The 21,414-nt window shown below is 42.7% G+C and overlaps 1 protein-coding gene across 1 annotated transcript in view; it reads right to left on the reverse strand.

Annotated features, from left to right (window-relative positions):
* The window catches only part of LOC119406426 (oocyte zinc finger protein XlCOF6.1-like), a 252,305-nt gene that overhangs the window by 23,232 nt on the left and 207,659 nt on the right, over nt 1-21,414 (reverse strand). Inside the window, exon 2 of the mRNA XM_037673172.2 lies at nt 10,377-10,934. Coding sequence (XP_037529100.1) covers nt 10,377-10,827 — 451 coding nt within the window. The 5' untranslated portion in view covers nt 10,828-10,934. The remainder of the gene's footprint in view (nt 1-10,376; nt 10,935-21,414) is intronic.

The raw sequence follows: 21,414 nt of genomic DNA on the forward strand, positions 1-21,414 counted from the left end.
CTCGGGCAACATAGAGGCCGCAACAGTGCCATCAGCAAGACGTTCAACCCGAACTATCTGCAAGCCCCTACGATACCAATAAACTTTAGGGAGGAGGAGTGCTGTGTATGCAGTTGTGATGTGCTCGGGTAGATGGCACTGCCGCCTTGGGAGAATGTTGTGCGCGTTCCGGCAGATGGGGGGACGGTCGCGCGTCGAACACTCGGAGCCGGAGGCGAAGCTACGCACCGTCTCTCCGTGACTTCCCACGATGTAACTAAGCAGTAATAAACCTTGTTATGTTGATACACAACACGTCCGATCACTTCTCTTTTTTCTTCGACTTTCCTTTTATTCCCTCCTTACCCTCCCCCAAAAGGCGCTGAGCCGTGCTCCCGTGAGGGTTGTAGAAAATAGTGCCTTATTCCTTTCCTTCAACCACAACCACCACCACCACCACCATGGACGATGCGCAGCGGCGGGCGCTCGCTTGGCGGCAGCCAGAGGGATCCCGTGACGGTGCGCGCCAAGGACGCCGCTGCGAAACGGGCTCAATGAGAAGGGAATCCCGAGACCATGATTGCTTCAGGAGCTGCGCCCAAGCTCTTCATCATTCACCCGTGGATATGCTGTAATTTTTTCTTCCTCAGCCAATTCACAAAGTGGTCGTGGTTAAGCTCCACCTTTCGTGATCCTCCACTAGCGCAGCACAGACCTGCGCAGCACAGAAATCTGTGGAGGGCATGCGTCGCTGAAGGCAGATAGTTGACTACTCAAAAACTACAGTAAAACAATGCGAACTTGTAATTTTGCGACGGCAGCGGATCGCGACACGATCACGAGGATCATGCAGAAACGACCTCCGGATGAGAATAGCGATGCGGGCAAGTTCATGCTGATGATGAGGAGCGCGAAGCACTGAAGGGCGGAAATGCAGGACTTAGATACAGATATAGCGCCAAAAGAAAGCACACTGTCACACGTGATGTGTGGGTGCACGTCTCCTCGGTTATTTTGTCCGCGCGCCTTTTTAGCGTCGTAAATTATATTCCAAGTTAGGTTCATGTGTTGGTACTGGAATAACACATTCATATGCTTCAACGACATACCCGATTTTTCAATATAACCAGACCACATTATGCAGGCTCGAAATCAAAAAGTTTGGTGCACCAGAATCGAGCATTCAACGAGCGCACCGTTTTTGACAAGTAGCATGCCCCAGTTCTTTGCATCCACGGCAAAGAAAACAAACGGTCGTGCGTTACCTTCGCAGTACGGAAATTATTCACGAAGTACGTCCACCACTGACACCACAACACCGTCGATGCACTTACGTCTTTGTCCGTACGTACGACCACTGGTACGACGCGTCCATTGCGTGCGTTTGACATACGGCAACTGTCACGACCGCGGTTGCCACTCACGCTTAAAATTATCGCGTCGCAGACTAGTCCAGCGATGCTTGCACATCTTCGGAACGTACTAACGTCAAAACATAACCAACATAATATGAAAGTGGCGCGTCCGCGTACACATGGAGACCGCTAGAGTGCCTAGGGTGCCTTGATGCCCGCGCGCTCCGCTAAGGGTGAGGACAGGCGCGTCGTCTGCTACGTCGGCCGCCATTGCGAATCCCGCCGCAGCTCGGCAGCATGCGAAACGCGCTACAGAAAGCGCTTGCGGTGCGCGGGTACGTCCAGAAATAAGTGCACGCTAGTGAGCTTTCTCTTTTTCTTTTCTTTTTTGAAGCTTGGGCAGCTTTTATTGCTGTTCTTGCCTAAATGTTTATTAAGGAAGCATGTAATTCATGTAAGCTGACGGCCTGTGCATGTCTTATGAGCTAGATGTAGACGTAGACTGTTATGTTGAAAACGAATCCTCTTCCTTACGCCGGAAACGAAAAACTCTAAAGCCTTACTTAATTTTCTCGTGACCTCTGCATTCCAAATACACAAATAATCGTTTAAAGTATTTGTATACGTGTCAGCAGCAGCAGCAGTATATGTATCTGAACACACACAATTAAGTGTTGCGAAGCTACCTAAGCGCGATTAAGGTGGCTCATTTTGCTAAGTTTGCAAACAATTTACTCGTTTATTATAAATGGCATCATACATATATTGAACACAGAATAAAGGGCCGAGGGGCAGTATGGTGCGAATATCCTGCTAAAATGAAACGAAAGCTTCCTTATCATTATTATTGCTGACATTTCTTGCTCACAATCTGTAGCCGCTACTGTATCGGCACTCGAGTTGCACCTTGAGTCCTTATCGAAACGATGAATACGTTGTTCAGTAGTATGCCGTAAAACTTTGCATGCGCGCAGTATCAGTGCGTTTTTCCTTCTTCTTTTTGTATCTGCAGTTTCTTTCTCTGTATCTGCAGGTTTTCTCGCATGCCCAAATTATTGAGTGTTTCCAATACTGTTTTACACTTTGTGCGGCATATGCACGGCGTCGTTTATTTGTCTATTTTATTAATAATAAAATCTGGGGTTTTACTTGTCAGAACCATGATATGATTATGAGGCACGCCGTAGCGGAGGGCTGCATGAATTTTGACCAACTGGTGTTCATTAACCTGCACTGACATCGCACAGTACACGGGCCTCTAGCATTTCGCCTCCACCTAAATGCGACCGCCGCGGCCGGGATCGAACCCGTGACTTTCGGGTCAGTAGTCGAGGACGTATTTTTTAAGGCGAAAGCCTTAAATGCCTCATCAAACGCGAAATTTGACCGTCGGCGTCCCGCGTCTACGGCGTCAGCATACCACGACGTCGGGGACGAGGGATGCAAAAAATTATCGTCACGTGATGACGTCACCATATGACGTCATCACGGCTTCACAAATTTTGACGTGACGTCATATGATGACGTTATTACAGGACATCGTAGCTTGGTCAAAAGTGGGCAGATCACGGAGGCAGTGCACAACTAAGTGAGTTGCCTCCGATCTTGGAGGCAATGCAAAACCGCGCTTTGGGCGCAAAAAACTGAGAAGAAGATGGCTTTCGCTTTCGAGCCGTACGCATAAGGGAGCCTGTGAGTTTTTATTTCATTAACTGGTTTTCCATGACGTACTCATTGTACAACTTGACTTTGTTTCTTGTATTTTTTTACTGACATAGCGTGTCTACTGTACACAATGCTTCCCCGTCTTCTTGTTGTTTTCATGCGTCTTCTTTGTATAGACGCTTCGCGAGAACTGTTTGTATGCGCATCCCTGTATGAGCCTTCAGGGCTTACATTATTAATAAATAAATTATGCTTGCTCAAAGAAATAAAATACTGAATGTGTGTGTGTGTGTGTGTGTGTGTGTGTGTGTGTGTGTGTGTGTGTGTGTGTGTGTGTGTGTGTGTGCGTGCGTGCGTGCGTGCGTGCGTGCGCGCGCGCGCGCGCGCGCGTTAATATCCAGTGTATCGGCCATTTATTTGTGTGCATTAAAGCTGCGCTGACAGAAGCAATTACACAAATAAGACGCAAATTACACAATAAAACACAACTGTCACTGGTCGATTGAAAGTGATCGTAAATGATTAAAAAAAAACAGGCACTGCGTAATTATTTAGGACAGGGCGAAAATGTAACCTTGAAACACAGAAACAGGGAAGGATAAAAAACATTTAACTGCACACATACATACATGGGCAGCACAGAAGGCTACTTGAAACACGGAAAGGAATATAAAAAACAAGAACCCGGCGTGGTTTTAGTTATGGCGCTTGACTGGTGACCCGACGGTTGCGGGATGGAATCCCGGCCGCAGCGGCAACATTTCGATGGAGGTGAAATGACAGAGGCCCACGTACTTAGATTTAGGTGTACGTTGAAGTACAACAGATGGTCAAAATTTCGGGAGCTTTCCACTATATACGGCGCCTCTCATAATCATATCGGGGTTCTTGGGACGTAAATTCTCACAAATAATAATTATTAGGAAAAAAGAAGGATCTGATCTGCAGACAAACACGCATAATATATTCCACGATACATTTTAAATCACAAAAATAGCGAAAGCAAAAATCAAAGGCAGATAAGGACCAACCAAGTGCAGTAAAGAATGTTTGCGAAGAAAAATGCAGGATTCATGCATACGTGAACCAAAGCATTTTAAGCATGTAGCCGATATCAGTCTGTCCATTTATTACGCAAGGTTAACACCGGCAGAATTTATCCTTGCATGTGCATTCGAAATACCGGCGGGAAACTTACGCTGCAAGTGCACAATGTGTTCTTCGGATGCCGCTTGTAACGTTTGATTTTTACTGTCCAAAGAAACCGCGTATCTTCTAAAACGATACAGGTCCCAGCGTTTCAGGAATGATTGGTGCACTGCGGCACGCAACACCCGGTCATGGTGACGGTAGCGATTGCATAAAACTGGAGGGAAACGAGCACCGACCTAAAAACAGCGCGCGCGCCACGCACAAGTGACCGGGCGCGGGGTTCAAAATGGCGGCCACGCTGCCGCCAAGGCCGAGGAGGCGGCATCTGCCCTTTCAAAAGCTGACACCACTCTAAGCGGGGGCAGCAAGGCTGGTGAGAAAAATGGCACCAGTGAAGTTTCGGTTTCACATTCGATTTAGTTTCATATTGGAAATCAGTCAGCTGGGACCTGCAGCTGCTTCCATATGAGTGGTTTCCAAATGGTCCCTCTGGTGGGTATGACCAGTGCCTCCTTTTATATATAGGAGGCACTGGCACGTATGACACGGCACTGTACCACAGATGTTCTCTGACTGTACCAGCGAGGCACACTGAGAGTGCTTGCAAGTTCGCAGCTATTTGTTTGAAAATCATCACAGAAAACGAGTGCATGGCGTGCAAAACTTGTGCCAATCGAACATCATGCATCAGCGAATGCTCCTGGCTGTAGCTCACCCAGTTGGTCAGAGCTTTAAATAAGATAATAAGAAATGAGAAACCAGCTGTCGTAAATATGATACAGAATAAAGCGATTTGCAGGTAGGCGACAAATGATGGTGCCGTGATCGCGCGAAACACGACACATAGAGGCGGCAAAAGAGTCGCCGATGACGTCTGACGAGGTTACTGCTATCGCCCCGCCACGGTGGTCTAGTGGTTATGGCGCTCGACTGCTGACCCGAAGGTCGTGGGATCGAATCCCGGCCGCGGCGGCTGCATTTTCGGTGGAGGCGAAAATGTTTGAGGCCCGTGTACTTAGATTTAGGTGCACGTTAAAGAACCCCAGGTGGTCGAAATTTCCGGAGTCCTACACTACGGCGTCGCGTCTCTCATAATCATATCTTGGTTTTGGGACGTTAAACCCAGATATTATTATTGAGGTTACTGCTATCAGCAATTTGGCTTTGCCACGGATGCTCGTTTTTTGTGATCAGGATTTACCCACAAAATGTGTTATCAGCCCTCAGCGCCCCACCGGAAACTTCTCGATTGTATTAGATTTCTGATAAGATTGCATTAGTTACACGTTTATTCTAGAGCTAAGGCGAGTACCAGTCATAACACTGGAGTGCTCCACCATAAATGTATAAAAGATTACGCGTTCCGCCGACGACGAGATTATCGACGAATGACGTCCGCGCTCGCCCTTTTATCATTCTAGAGCGAGCCAGGAAAAGTATTCGCAATGCCCATAGAATGTCGCGCCGCCAAGCGAAATTCAGGAGCGTCCTCTCGAGGAGGGTTAGTAGACGACAAAATGGCAGCACAACGCATTCGCTCCCTCGTTCGGCAGTGCTAGCCTCAGTGTTAACGCGTTGGCAAGAAAGGAACACTACGACTTTGCATGTTCCCTGCATCAGTGAACAAACCGGGCCCTCCATGACACGAGAAATCTGATTTCTTCTTGCGAGACGCGAAGTTTTCGTGAAAATTACGTGGCTACTTGCGCTTTCAATGCTAGCCCAGAGCTTACACGTACTATCAGCTTTGCGAGGCTTTCTGTAACCACGTAGGTTAGTTAAATGTTATCGTCTGACATATTCAGTTGAAGCTCACCCTGTTTTTCTCGATGTTTGCATAATTGTTTATTGTAAGGTTTCCCAGCTGCCTGGTCTTCAGTGACTGCAGTATTTTCTAAATAAATAAAATAAACATGTCCAGCTCACGTTATTTAAGATATCGCGTTTTATTTTATTTTTACTTTAATAATTAGACAAGTCATTGATGCAAAAATATGAAATTGTTGGCAGAGGTGAATATATGACCAAAGTGCAGAGCGCGTGAGCTCCTTTAAGCTTCCCTAAGCTTAGTTAAGTCAGTTAAGAACCTTACCTTAGTTAAGAATCTGTATACACATACAAATTCAAATTACGTTATACACAAGGGCAAAATGGGGGGTGTCATATTCTTTTCACTGTTAGAGCTTATCCACTAGCAACTAGGGGTGTGCGAATATTTGAGTTTCGAATTCGAATCGAATAACACCTGATCGAATAATTTGATTCGACTTTCGAATAGCTAGTATTCGAAGTTTCGAATAATTCGACATGATGAATATCTAGAACGCGAAAAAGGGCAACGGTGCAACTTGGTTATGGTGAGGTGGCTAAAATAACGCTAACGTCGTTACAGTAGGCCTTTCATCAAAAATTTCACCGATATGCTGGTTCAAAGCGAGCGCATGTTTATTTTAAAGGAGATTTATGCCATTTCCGCAAGCAAAAGGAACAGCCGTGAGAACTGTCAAACCCTTCTCAACTGCACTTCCAAAACGAAGGCATGGACTTCTTGCATCGTTCGGTCGCGTATGCAGCAAGCACCGTAAAACGTCCCTACTTTGGCTCGCGAAACCCTCTTTGAATGGCTTTACATGTGAAGATTTGTTCACGCTGTGTAGTCGCCACTGCCACACCAAAAACTCCCATCGTTCCGGCGCACTGTTAAAACGCTGCTGTGAACGCGCACCCGAAAACTTTTGGGCCCGGAGCACTCATGACGATGAAGCACAACACTACTGTTGTCCTTTCTTTCAATTTTCAATAAAATCCTTTGTACTCGATAGCCACTACTCGGCACTATTCGATTCGAATTCGATTCGAGATGAAATTTCACTATTCGCACACCCCTACTAGCAACTTATAGCTAAAGGCTCAGTAAAATGAATTAAAACACATAACATTCGACAATATAGCAATAAGGCAACTAGAAAACAACATTTATTCTATCACTTCAATGTTATTTATAGACATAGAAATGAAGCAAATGATGGTGCATAGAAACGTAGCATCAAAAACCACACTTTTGTCACATCCTCAAGGAACATACATAGAAAAAACATGTTTGCTAAAATGAATACTGGATAAAGTGATTTTAGGCACTCTGTTTCCTACTATGGTAACAACAGTAAATGAATAGAAGAAAAGTGCAATGTCAACACGTGCAGTTCGAAGAATTAGGTTGACAAATGTGAAATTATGTACAATCCAGCTTAATAAAAAAAATCCTTCTTTGCATCCAGAAAAATTCAAAGTCTGTGCAACCTCTAAAGCACTCTAGGATGACTGCATCTTCTCTGAACAGCATAATAAAAAAAATGCAACGTCACACCTTGATGAGATGCCAGTGGAATTGGTAAGCATAAATGCAATGTTCATTGACATTGTGAAGCTGCAACACACAACAGCATATCTAAAATGATAAAATGCCAAGACTTCTCTTGTTTTCATAGCAACCCTAAATATCAGCTATCTTAAGCAACTCGACATAGGTGAACAAACAGCGAAAACACCCATCATCCCATGATTATTGCAAGTCGAAACAGCAGACACATTTAAATATTGCTCACGACAGTGTGGTCACCACAATTCTGGCCACACACAAAGTTGCTTAGCTACACGGCAACTCCAAAGGTGTACTTTATGAGCAACAATAATGACAGTCTGAGCAAAGGAAAAAAAAAGCCAACTTTAACAGACCCTCACTATGTCAAATGATGAGCTAGAAGACTATGCACGGTACAGTGTGTATCATGCATGGCTGCATTAGGAGTGAAGACACAGAGTACAAGTTAACATTACAGTCCTGGCAACAACTAATATGCATTGCAAGGACAAACAAGATATACTGATACCTTAACCCACATCCCAATAAAACTTTTCAGTGATGAAGCAAATGTGCAGATTCTGTGTGAGAATTAATAAATGAGCAAAGATGGATGTCCTTGTTAAGCCTGCTAAGTACCACATGGCTTCACCCAGAGCAAATAACAAACTTGTACGAGTTCCAGAGCCAACTAGATTTACTTGAATTTTGGAAGAGATACATTGATTTAAGGATGTCCCCATACAGAACTTGCATGGGAGAGACTTCGCAATGTACTTCAAAGAGAAAATATTGCACGCTCCCATGGACTCCACTGACAGTAAGCCATGACAAAACACAATCTAATTTTGCCAACACTGAAAGAGGACAGTGAGAGTGAAAATGGCTGCAATTGGGGTTACTGCTAATTGCTTTGCTGTCGGAGGAATGCCCTCTTATTCACTGCTCTGTGGAACGGACGGACACATCCAGAAGGAGATCACTCTTAATGTCAGCGGATATGGCCACAGTACACACGTGTAGAAGCTAAGAAAAAGGAGGCCCAATGCCAGCCTACCCGACACACTAAAAACCAGTTTATTCAACTTGCACAATGTATTCAAAACAAAGAACACATGTGCCCCCTGAGGGAGAAAGAACACAAATCAATAACGAAACTGAATACAACATACTTCCCTTCCCTTATATTTAGCCATTAATTCTTAATACCAGTACAAAAACCACAATGTATTCACACTGCACTTATTTACACATATTTAAAGACTATACACAGCTTCTCACTGGCAACTTGATGGTCTTGCAAAGCATGCCTACTTAAAGGGGACCTCCCACACTATTCAAGGCCACATTTTTTACTTGTGGGTAAATAGACTGAAGGATGGAAATATTAATGCAGCAAGAACGGTTGTGACAGGGGCGCAGAGTCCGAAGTTATATAGACTAGAAAATTCAAAGGAAAAAGAAAGCCTAATCTCAGCCGATTTCAGTGGGGTCACATGACCACATTTCCCTCGCCACTGGCATTGCAAGGCTCATCAAGTGGAAAGAGCTTGAATGTCCCACGTCGGGGAAGCTTGCATTGTTGCCTGTTCCATCCAATGCAGTGATCACACCATAACCCCAGTAACAAACAAGATTGTGCCGCAGCCCGAGAAAAAAGGGTGAGGTCAATGACAACGCGTTGAGGTGAAAAATATACACCTTTCGAACACCATAACACTAACAAGCGCAGAACACATAAAAACGGAGGCTGTTCAGGAGGGTACACAGGCAAAGAGAAAAACTTTCACACAATGACAACATTTGTGTGTGCATTTTTCTATGCTCGGAGGCCACAGGCTAAAAAGCAGGCAGCGCTGTTATTGTGTTTCCAAGTTGCACAGCTTTTTTTTTAACGACACACTTTGTTTGCGTTAGCATAAAAAGTACAGCAAACTAAGATTTCTCGAACTCGCAGTCTCGAACTTGCACCACCTCAACAACAATCGAGAGCGTACCATATGTGCAAAACGAGGTAGCTCACGAACGTACACAAGCAAGAGGAAGAAGCAAAAGAAGCCTTTAGTATGGTCATCCTACTTGTGCAAGGAAAAAGCCAGAGGAAGAATAGCACCCAACGCCTCTGTCATGCTTTGTGGTAGTGTTTTTTTATCTTTTGCAATAGCAGCTGTCTCGTGTTTAGTTGAAAAGCACACAAAAGAAAGCCAGATAATAATCTCTTTTTTGATGCATTGCCTCGATCACTTGTAAGGTTACACTGATCCAATCAAAGACCTGCGCTCTTCTCCATCATTTACAATTCAAATAGTTATGGCCTGCACAATATGCGTTGATGCGGTCACCAGCGATGTAGTGATTTCACTGCGTGTTTGAAGTATTAAAAATACTGATATCAGTGCTTTGAACTATGCGAAAATTACGCCTGGCAACAAGTCTACGCATTCCATGAATAAGAAATAAGTTTTTCAATCACATTGGAGAGACCCTTGAAGACTGATGGAGCAAACACAAGCAAATAAATAAGGTTACATTGAGCAGAGTGATTCCCATGAATGAGCAAAGTAATCGCGGAAAAAGTAATATACTTTATTTTCCTTCCTGTGCTCAGCCCAGCAGCCCAGGACTGTATAATCCACATCCAAGGTAAGCCAGCCTTTGACATAATGGCATGTGTTTGAAGTCACCCACAGTCACTTAAGAAATTTTCTTAAAGAATGACGGATGTCCCTGTAAGCAACATTGTAAAAGAAACTCGATAGTTGAGCAATATAAAGACATTCGAGAGCAATTTAGGTACACAATAAGGAAATGAATCCAGCCCCATAAAAAAAGCCTGTGTGCTCCTAGCCTTTAGAGCTTCTTGCAGGCAAGACAATGGCCCATGTGGCGGGCGAGGCTCTGTTTTCGCGTAAAGCATGCATTGCAGTGGTCACAGGAAAATGGGCATTCCCTTGTGTGGGTGAGCATGTGGTCTTTGAGGGTCTGTTTATGCGAAAAGGATGCACTGCAGTGGTCACAGGAAAAAGGGCACTCCCCCGTGTGGGTGCGCATGTGGTAGTTGAGGTGATGTTTCAGCGAAAAGGATGCACTGCAGTTGTCACAGGAAAAGGGACGCTCTCCTGTATGGGTGTTAATGTGCTTCACGAGGTTCTTTTGACATGAAAAAGATGCACTGCAGGTGTCACAGGAAAAGGGACGCTCTCCTGTGTGGGTGCGAATGTGCCCTGTGAGATCCGAGTTCTGAGAGAATGCAGCTGGACACAGGTGGCACTGGAAGGGGCGCTCGCCCGTATGTTTACAAAGGTGTCTTTGCATGTGTCCACTGTTCTTGGTCACATAGGTGCACTGCCGGCAGGAATGCAGTCCAACTTGAAAAGACACGAGTGAATGGTACTGCTGCTGGGATGACGAAGACAAGGAACCTGCAAAGCCACAGGGAGCAGAGGAAAGCAATGCAAATCATGTGTAATACACTACATAGAATCCGACTGCAGCACCAGGCAAGCAAGAATGGTTATTGCACTGTTAAGTGAAGTGCATTATTGCCTACACAAACAGCATGTCATTGAAGTGGTTACAGTGCAGTGACCCAGTACATGTCTCGCAAGAGTTCTGCTCTGCATTGCAGCATATCGTCTGTAAATGGATATCTCATGCGATGGATGCTTTGTCTCAGTGGCAAAATGAGTTATATAAGGCTACTCCCAAATGTGCTGCTCAGTCTTCATTAACCATCGCATGCTTCCATGGGGTTCATTTTTTCGGTGAGTGGTCTATAATTCCCAGCGATTCCCGGACAACCTACGCCAGAATTTGTTATTCAGTTGAAAGCTGAAACAGTGCAGCAAGGAGCTACTGCTAGGAAACGAAGGATGTGTTAACGTCCCTGGACAATGATTCAAAGGAATAGCTTACTGCCTGATGTCGTTTCATCAGATGACTTCGAGAAAGCGTTGCTCGGAGCATCCCAACCATGACACAAGTGCACCTTCTCTACACTTCTAGTGCTTATTATAATGTTTATACTCTGTCTTCATGCAATATCACTTCTTCGGATTGTTGATGCTCAGTATTTGTATTACTTGAAGCGTTTCTATGTGTATATATTTGTCTGTACGTATGTGTATATTGCTTTTCTGTGTGCTTTTAGACAGCATTTCTGCCACTGCTTGTTCTTATATATGGTTTGTTATATTTGTTGCATCATCCATTTTGTATTCTTGAAATTTTATTATTATTCCTTTGATTTTTTTCTCGATGTTTGCATACTTGTTTATTGAAAGGTTCCCCACCTGCCTGGTCTTCAGTGACTGCAGAATTTGGTAAATAAATAAAATAAACATGTCTAGCTCACGTTAGTTAAGATGTTGCTTGTTTTATTTTATTTTTACTTTAATAATTAGACAAGTGAATGATGCAAAAATATGATATTGTTGGCAGAGGTGAATATATGACCAAAGTGCAGAGCGCGTGAGCTCCTTTAAGCTTCCCTAAGCTTAGTTAAGTCAGTTAAGAACCTTACCTTAGTTAAGAATCTGTATACACATAGACGTTCAAATTACGCTATACACAAGGGCAAAATGGGGGGTGTCATATTCTTTTCGCTGTTAGAGCTTATCCACTAGCAACTAGGGGTGTGCGAATATTTGAGTTTCGAATTCGAATCGAATAATACCTGATCGAATAATTCGATTCGACTTTCGAATAGCTAGTATTCAAAGTTTCGAATAATTTGACATGACGAATATCTAAAACGCGAAAAAGGCCAACGGTGCAACTTGGTTATGGTGGGGTGGCTAAACTAACGCTAACGTCGTTACAGTAGGCCTTTCATCAAAACTCTCACCGATATGCTGGTTCAAAGCGAGCGCATGTTTATTTTAAAGGAGATTTGTGCCATTTCCGCAAGCAAAAGGAACAGCCGTGAGAACTGTCAAACCCTTCTCAACTGCGCTTCCAAAACGAAGGCATGGACTTCTTGAGTCGTTCGGTCGCGTATGCAGCAAGCACCGTAAAACGTCCCTACTTTTGCTCGCGAAACCCTCTTTGAATGGCTTTACATGTGAAGATTTGTTCACGCTGTGTAGTCACCACTGCCGCACCAAGAACTCCCATCAATCCGGCGCACAGTTAAAACGTTGCTGTGAATGCGCACCCGAAAACTTTTGGCCCCGGAGCACACATGACGATGAAGCACAACACTACCGTTGTAATTTCTTTCAATTCTTAATAAAATCCTTTGTACTCGATATTCGACATTTTCAGCCACTCCTCGGCACTATTTGATTCGAATTCGATTCGAGATGAAATTTCACTATTCGCACACCCCTACTAGCAACTTATAGCTAAAGGCTCAGTAAAATGGATTAAAACACATAACATTCGACAATATAGCAATAAGGCAACTAGAAAACAACATTTATTCTATCACTTCAATGTTATCATAAAGACATAAGAATGAAGCAAATGATGGTGCATAGAAACGTAGCATCAAAAACCACACTTTTGTCACATCCTCAAGGAACATACATAGAAAAAACATGTTTGCTAAAATCAACACTGGATAAATAAAGTGATTTTAGGCGCACCGTTTCCTACTATGGTAACAACAGTAAATGAATAGAAGAAAAGTGCAATGTCAAAACGTGCAGTTCAAAGAATTAGGTTGCCATATGTGATATTATGTACAATCCAAAGGGTCTCTACACTTGCAGCTTAATAAAAAAAAATCCTTCTTTGCATCCAGAAAAATTCAAACTCTGTGCAGCCTCTAAAGCACTATAGGATGACTGCATCTTCTCTGAACAGCATAATAAAAAAAATGCAACGTCACACCTTGATGAGATGCCAGTGGAATTGGTAAGCATAAATGCAATGTTCATTGACATTGTGAAGCTGCAACACACAACAGCATATCTAACATGATAAAATGCCAAGACTTCTCTTGTTTTCATAGCAATCCTAAATATCAGCTATCTTAAGCAACTCGACATAGGTGAACAAACAGCGAAAACACCCATCATCCCATGATTATTGCAAGTCGAAACAGCAGACACATTTAAATATTGCTCACGACAGTGTGGTCACCACAATTCTGGCCACACACAAAGTTGCTTAGCTACACAGCAACTCCAAAGATGTACTTTATGAGCAACAATAATGACAGTCTGAGCAAAGGAAAAAAAAGCCAAGTTTAACAGACCCTCACTATCTCAAATGATGAGCTAGAAGACTATGCACGGTACAGTGTGTATCATGCATGGCTGCATTAGGAGTGAAGACACAGAGTACAAGTTAACATTACAGTCCTGGCAACAACTAATATGCATTGCAAGGACAAACAAGATATACTGATACCTTAACCCACATCCCAATAAAACTTTTGAGTGATGAAGCAAATGTGCAGATTCTGTGTGAGAATTAATAAATGAGCAAAGATGGATGTCCTTGTTAAGCCTGCTAAGTACCACATGGCTTCACCCAGAGCAAATAACAAACTTGTACGAGTTCCGGAGCCAACTAGATTTACTTGAATTTTGGCAGAGATACGTTGATTTAAGGATGTCCCCATACAGCACTTGCATGGGAGAGACTTCGCAATGCACTTCAAAGAGAAAATATTGCATGCTCCCATGGACTCCACTGACGGTAAGCTATGACAAAACACAATCTAATTTTGCCAACACTGAAAGAGGACAGTGAGAGTGAAAATGGCTGCAATTGGGGCTACTGCTAATTGCTTTACTGTCGGAGGCATGCCCTCTTATTGAGTGCTTTGTAGAAGGAAGGGACACATCCAGAGGACAGAGATCACTGTTAATGTCAGCGGAAATGCTCAAAGTACACACGTGTAGAAGATAAGAAAAAGGAGGCCCAATGCCAGCCTGCCCGACATACTAAAGACCAGTTTATTCAACTTGCACAATGTATTCATAACAAAAAAAAGGTGTAGCCCCTGGGAAAGAAACAAGAAATATCAATAACGAAACTGAATACAACATACTCCCCTCCCTCTAAATTTAGCTATTAATTGTTAGTATTAGTAAAGAAACCACAATGCATGCACACAGTACTTATTTACACATATTTAAAGACTATACACAGCTTCTCACTGCCAACTTGATGGTCTTGCAAAATGTGCCTACTTAAAGGGGACCTCCAACACTATTCAAGGCCACATTTTATACTTGTGGGTTGCATAGACTGAAGGATGGAAATATTAATGCAGCGAGAACGGCTGTGACAGGGGCGTGCAGTCTGAAGTTATATAGCCTAGAAAATTCAAAAGGAAAAAGAACGCCTAATCTCAGCCTGATTTCTGTGGGTTCACACGACCACATTTCACTCGCAACTGGCGTTGCAATGCTCATCAAGTGGAAAGAGCTTGAAGGTCCCACGTAGGGGAAGCTTGCATTGTTGCCTGTTCCATCCAGTGCAGTGATCACACCATTACCACAGAAACAAACAAGATTGTGCCGCAGCCCAAGAAAAAGGGCGAGGTCAATGACAACGCGTTGACGTGAAAAATATACACCTTTTGAACACCATAACATTACGAGTGCACAACATGTACAAAGGGAGGCTGCTCAGGAGGGTACAAAGACCAGAAGAAAAACTTTCACATAACGTCAAACCTTGTGTGTGCATTTTTGTATGCTCGGAGACCACAGGCTAAAAAGCAGGCAGTGCTGTTATTGTGTTTCCAAGTTGCACAGCTTTTTTTAACGACACACTCTGTTTGCGTTAGCATAAAGAGTACAGCAAACTAAGATTTCTCGAACTTGCACCACTTCAACAACAATCAAGAGTTTACCATATGTGCAAAACGAGGTAGCTCGCAAACGTACACAAGCAAGAGAAAGAAGCAAAAGAAGCCTTTCGTAGGGTCATCCGACTCGTGCAAGGAAAAAGCCAGAGGCAGAATAGCACCCAACGCCTCTATCGTACTTTGTAGTAGTGTTTTCTTATCTTTTGCAACAGCAGCTATCTCTTTTAGTTGAAAAGCACACAAAAGAAAGCCAGATAATAATCTCTTTTTTTGATGCATTTCCTCGATCACTTGTAAGGTTACATTGATCCAATGAAAGACCTGCGCTCTTCTGCATCATTTACACTTCCAACAGTTATAGCCTGCACAATATGCGTTGATGCGGTCACCAGCAATGTAGTGATTTCACTGCTTGTTTAAAATGTTAAATCTATTGATATCGGTGCTTTCAACTATGGAAAAATTATGCCTGGCAACTAGTCTACGCAACCCCACAAAAAGAAATAAGTTTTTCAATCGTGTTGGAGGGACCCTTGAGGACTGATGGAGCAAACACAAGCAAATAAATAAGATTCAGGTTACACTGAGCAGAGTGATCCACACGAATGAGCAAAGTAATCACGGAAAAAGCAATATACTTTATTTTCCTTCCTGTGCTCAGCCCAGTAGCACAGGACTGCGTAATCCACATCCCAGGTGAGCCAGCCTTTGACATAACGCCATGTGTTCGAAGTCACTCACAGTCACTTAAGAAATTTTCTTAAAGAATGACGGATGCCCCTGTAAGCAACATTGTGAAAGAAACTCGATAGATGAGGGATATAAAGACATTCGAAAGCAATTTACGTACACAATAAGAAAATCAATCCAGCCCCATAAAAAAAGCCTGTGTGCTCCTAGCCTTTAGAGCTTCTTGCGAGCTAGACAATGACCCATGTGGCGGGTGAGGCTGTTTTCATGCGTAAAAGGATGCACTGCAGTGGACACAGGAAAAGGGGCATTCCCCCGTGTGGGTGCGCATGTGGTCGTTGAGGTGATGTTTCCGCGAAAAGGATGCACTGCAGTTGTCACAGGAAAAGGGGCGCTCCCCCGTGTGGGTGCGCATGTGGTCGTTGAGGCTCCGTTTATGCGAAAAGGATGCACTGCAGTTTCCACAGGAAAAGGGACGCTCTCCTGTGTGGGTGCGAATGTGCCTTGTGAGGTTAGAGTTCTGAGAGAATGCAGCTGGACACAGGTGGCATTGGAAGGGACGCTCGCCCGTATGTTTACAAGGTGTCTTTGCATGTTTCCCTTCTCCTTAGTCACATAGGTGCACTGACAACAGGAATGCAGTTCGCCTTGTACGGACACAAGTGAATGGTACTGCTCCTGGGATGCCGAAGACAAGGAACCTGCAAAGCCACAGGGAGCAGAGGAAAGCAATGCAATTCATGCATAATACACTACATAGAATCCAACTGCAGCACCAGGCAAGCAAGAATGGTTATTGCACTGGTAAGTGAAGTGCATTATTGCGTACACAAACAGCATGTTATTGAAGTGGTTACACTGCAATGACCCGGTACATGCCTCACAGGAGTTCTGCTCTACATCGCAGCACATCGTCTGTAAATGGATATCATATGCAATGGACGCTTTTTTTTGTCTGAAAATTATTGATACCATCTAGCAACCCTCACAAAAATGACTTAACTAAGACTGCAAAGTCTCCTTCGCAAATTGTCATATTAAGTGGCAAAAGGCATTGCAATGCCACTTCCAAATGTGCTACTCAGTCTTTATTAAACATTGCATGCTTCCATGGGGTTCATTTTTTGGGTGCGTGGTCTATAATTCCCAGTGATTCACAGACAACCTACACCAGAATTTGTCAATCAGTTGAAAGCTGAAACAGTGCAGTAAGGAGCTACTGCTAAGACATAAAGAATGTGTTAACATGTCCCAGATCAGTTAGCCAAGGTGTGATATAATTTATTTTCAATCTTTGCTTTAATAATTAGACAAGTAATTGGTGCATAAACATGAAATTGTTGGCAAAGGTGGACATATGACCAAACTGTACAGCACATTATCTTCTTTAAGCTTTGCTAACCTTAGTTAAGTCAGTTAAAAATCTTACCGTAGTTAAGAATCTGTATCCACATACAGATTCAAATTACGTTATATACAAGGGCAAAATGGAGGGTGTGTGTATCATATTTTTTTTTTATTGTTATAGCTAAAGGCTCAGTAAAATGGATTAAAACACGATGCATTAGACAATGGAGCAATAAGGCAACTAGAAAATAGCATTTATTATATCCCTTCGATGTTGTTATATAGACATAGAAGTGAAGCAAATGATGGTGCCTACAAACGTCGCATAAAAACCACACTTTCGTTACATCCTCACAGACCATACATAGAAAAAAACATGTTTGCCGACATGAATACTGGATCTTCCAGAAAACAAAAAAATGATTTTATTCAGTCTGTCCCCTACTAAGGTAACAACAGTCATTTAAAAGAAGAAAATTGCAATGTGAAAACATGTGCAGTTCAAAGAACTAAGTTGAAAAATGTGATATCATGGACAATCCATGTACAATCCACTTGCAGCTCAATAAAAAAAAATCCTCCTTGGCATCCAAAAAAATTCAAACTTCGTGCAGCATCTAAAGCTCCCTAGTATGATTGCATCTTCTCTAAACAGCATAATAAAAAATATGCAAAGTCACACCTTGATGACATGACAGTGTAACTGGTAAGCATAAATGCAATGCTAAATGACACTGTGAAGCAGCAGCACAAAAGAGCCATATCTAAAATGATAAAATTCGACAACCTCTCTTGTTTTCATAGCAACCCTAAATATCAGATATTTTAAGCAACTCGACATAAGCTAACAAACAACGAAAACGTCCATCATCCCATGATTATTGCAAGTGAAAACAGCATACACATTTAAATATTGCTCACGACAGTGTGGCCAACATAATTCTGGCCACACACAAAGTTGCTTAGCTACACGGAAACTCCAAAGTTGTACTTTATGAGCAACAGTAATGATCGTCTGAGCAAAGGAAAAAAAGCGAAGTTTAACAGACCCTCACTACGTCAAATGATGAGCTAGAAGACTATGCACGGTACTGTGTGTCATGTATAGATGCATCAGGAGTGAAGACACAGAGTACAAGTTAACATTACAGTCCTGGCAACAACTAATATGCATTGCCAGGACAAACAAGATATACTAATACCTTAACCCACATCCCAATAAAACTTTTGAGTGATGAAGCAAATGCGCAGAATCTGTGTGAGAATTAATAAATGAGCAAAGATGAATATAAATAAGCAATTCGATAAATAGACAAGAAATGCAGAGCAGGATGTCCTTGATAAGCCTGCTAAGTTCCACATGGCTTCATCCAGAGCAAACAACAAACTTGTACAAGTTCCAGAGCTGACTAGATTTACTTTAATTTTGGCAGAGGTATGTTGATTTAAAGATGTCACCATACAGCACTTGCATGGGAGAGACTTCGCAATGCACTACAAAGAGAAAATAGTGCACACTCCCATGGACGCCACTGAAAAAACACAGTATAATTTTGCCAACAATGAAAGAGAGGACCGTGAGAGTGAACATGGCTGCAATTGCGGCTACTGCTGATTGGTATGCTGTGGAAAGAATGTCCATTGCAGCATGCTTTCAAGGCAGGATGTGCCACGCAGGCTGTAGAAACTCTGGATGCGGCTTCGGTTCTGGTCCTGACCACAACTTCCACTGCAACTGAGCAAGCAGGGTGTGGACAACTTATGGGAACGCACTGGCAATGTTTGAAGCTGATGACCTGTTTGGACAGGGTATGGGACTTGCAAAGGCACTGTTGAACCTGCATCAAAAAAGTCCAGTTGGGAGCGTTTTATACGTGCCAAAACTTACTGCACTAGTACCAAGTCAAAGTGGCAGAAAAAGCACAAGTAGCCAATTCCTACAGCTGCCTGACTTTTCATTTCTACAGTGTACAAATAGCTGTCATTAGAACCCACTTAGTCCTGGAAAAGAAACAAAAGCATCGCCTTCAAATAATAGTGTAGAACGATTTGAAATTTCCAAGAGAAATTGCGTACATTTTAATATTCAATATATAGGGTGTCCCAAACATCGTGCAGCACGATTTAAAAAAAGAGGAACGTAGTTACGCAAAGCACGCCTAGTGCATATTGTTCCCAGTATACTGTAGTAGCCACTACTAATTTTTTTGTTAATGAGGTTTAGGTAATTAGTCCTATTTATGTTTCTAACTCAATAAATACTTACCTAATCATTATAATGGCTCCCACCTTTTGAAGATGGGAGCGCAGTCACACATTATTTTTTATATTTCACGTCCTTTCTTTATCAGTCGGAAAAATTGAGCACGTAATTTTCACATCGCTGAAAATAGCGCAGTTACATGTCATTTGAGCATGCCTACATAGGCCTTATGGACATTTTAATGATATGAGGCATATCATTAGAATGTCAACCTTGAGGTATGAATGTATGTTCATACCTCAAGGTTTCCTGGTGGAAATTACAAAAGCGTAGGGAAATGAAAACTACGCTTCTTTACCACATTATATGGCAATTTGCGATGGATGTCCTAATTGCGCACAATGCTTTGCATTCATTTTCGCAATAAGACAATTGAACAGGTTGGCTGTGGAGCTGGTTTGACAAATAAAGTGTCAGAGTAATTAGAGGCGATGAACCATCAAGCAGTTTTAGGTAAATTCTAGCATACTATAATAAAATCAGCTTGATGAAGGGGGGTGCAAAAATAGAGTGTTCTATACTGAGAGCACGTGGCAATGTGGTTTTGCATTGTCCTCTATCAGTGTCATAGATCGTATGTCACAAAAACCTTCCTCTTGTTACTCAATTAGAAGATTCTTGGTTGCCAAGACAATCAGTTAATTACATTAGAGGCATCCAATATTGGAAATAGACTTGTAGTTGCTGAAGACTTCATAGAAGATTTATGTGCACATTTGAGAGTGTTAAGAATCTAAAGATGTTCTACATATGATGGAACAATACAAGGGAAACAAAAGAAGGGCAGTGGATCAAGGTGCAAGTTTCTTTCATAGACAACATCCACTGAAGACAAGAAAAGCATAAGGTTCATTATTTGCAATTGATAATTGAAGTATGACATAAACGCACACAAATTAACGTGCACAAAAAAAAAGTGCTACTACACTATCTCAATATGTACGACATCTTTTGTGTAATTGAAAAATTGCGGGTTCGGTCCCGACCGACAGCGTCTTTTTTCCATGCACATATTCTTGTTTCTTTTCATGTCGTATTTCAAAATAACTATGCTTCAATTAAATACTAGAAACAATGCTCTCTCTGCTTTCCATGGCTTCATTAGATAATGTCTACTACCATCATGGTCACACAGTGCTTATTACTCATAGTGAGGCTAATAAACTGACATGAAATGTGCATTTTAGGAGAACCCATACATCTACAATGATTTATTTTTGAAAGTTCACTATTGCATTGAGACTGAATAAAAACTGTCTTGATTGTTCAGTCATATTGAATCTATCTGCTGGAAAGCCATAACATATATCGCTTTTTCAAGCGAAGCTTGCTACGAGTTGCAGATTTATAGAAGAGTTGAGATCTGGGCCAGTTGGTTCATGATACATGACAAAAGCCAGCAAAAGAATGGGACACGAGGAAGAGGCAGACACAAACACTGCCGGATAGTGGTGCTTGCGTCTGCCTCTTCCTCGTGTCCTGTTCTTTTGCTGGCATTCGTCAAGTGCAGATTTATCAGGTGGCAGTGGCGGCGGTAGCAACGGTGTCGTACACGAAAAAGCCGGTGTCAGTGAGTACAGAAATGCGGCCTGAACTGAAGCACTGCGCTGCTAAGCACGTAGATGAAGGTCCAATTCCTGGCATGGAGAAAGGAAACAGTTAGTAGGGAGCATTGTGCAATGCGAAAGAATGAAAAATACTAGGTCAGGCCCTAATTTTGACCATAACTATTCATCGTATCTCATGATGTACAATGTGGTGGAAGAGGCCTAAGAAGACAACGTCATCCAGTCACGAACATAATTTAGACCAAGCCACATAGCCACACACTGCA

This window comes from Rhipicephalus sanguineus, chromosome 10, assembly GCF_013339695.2.
Source record: "Rhipicephalus sanguineus isolate Rsan-2018 chromosome 10, BIME_Rsan_1.4, whole genome shotgun sequence".
Classification (NCBI taxonomy): domain Eukaryota; kingdom Metazoa; phylum Arthropoda; class Arachnida; order Ixodida; family Ixodidae; genus Rhipicephalus; species Rhipicephalus sanguineus.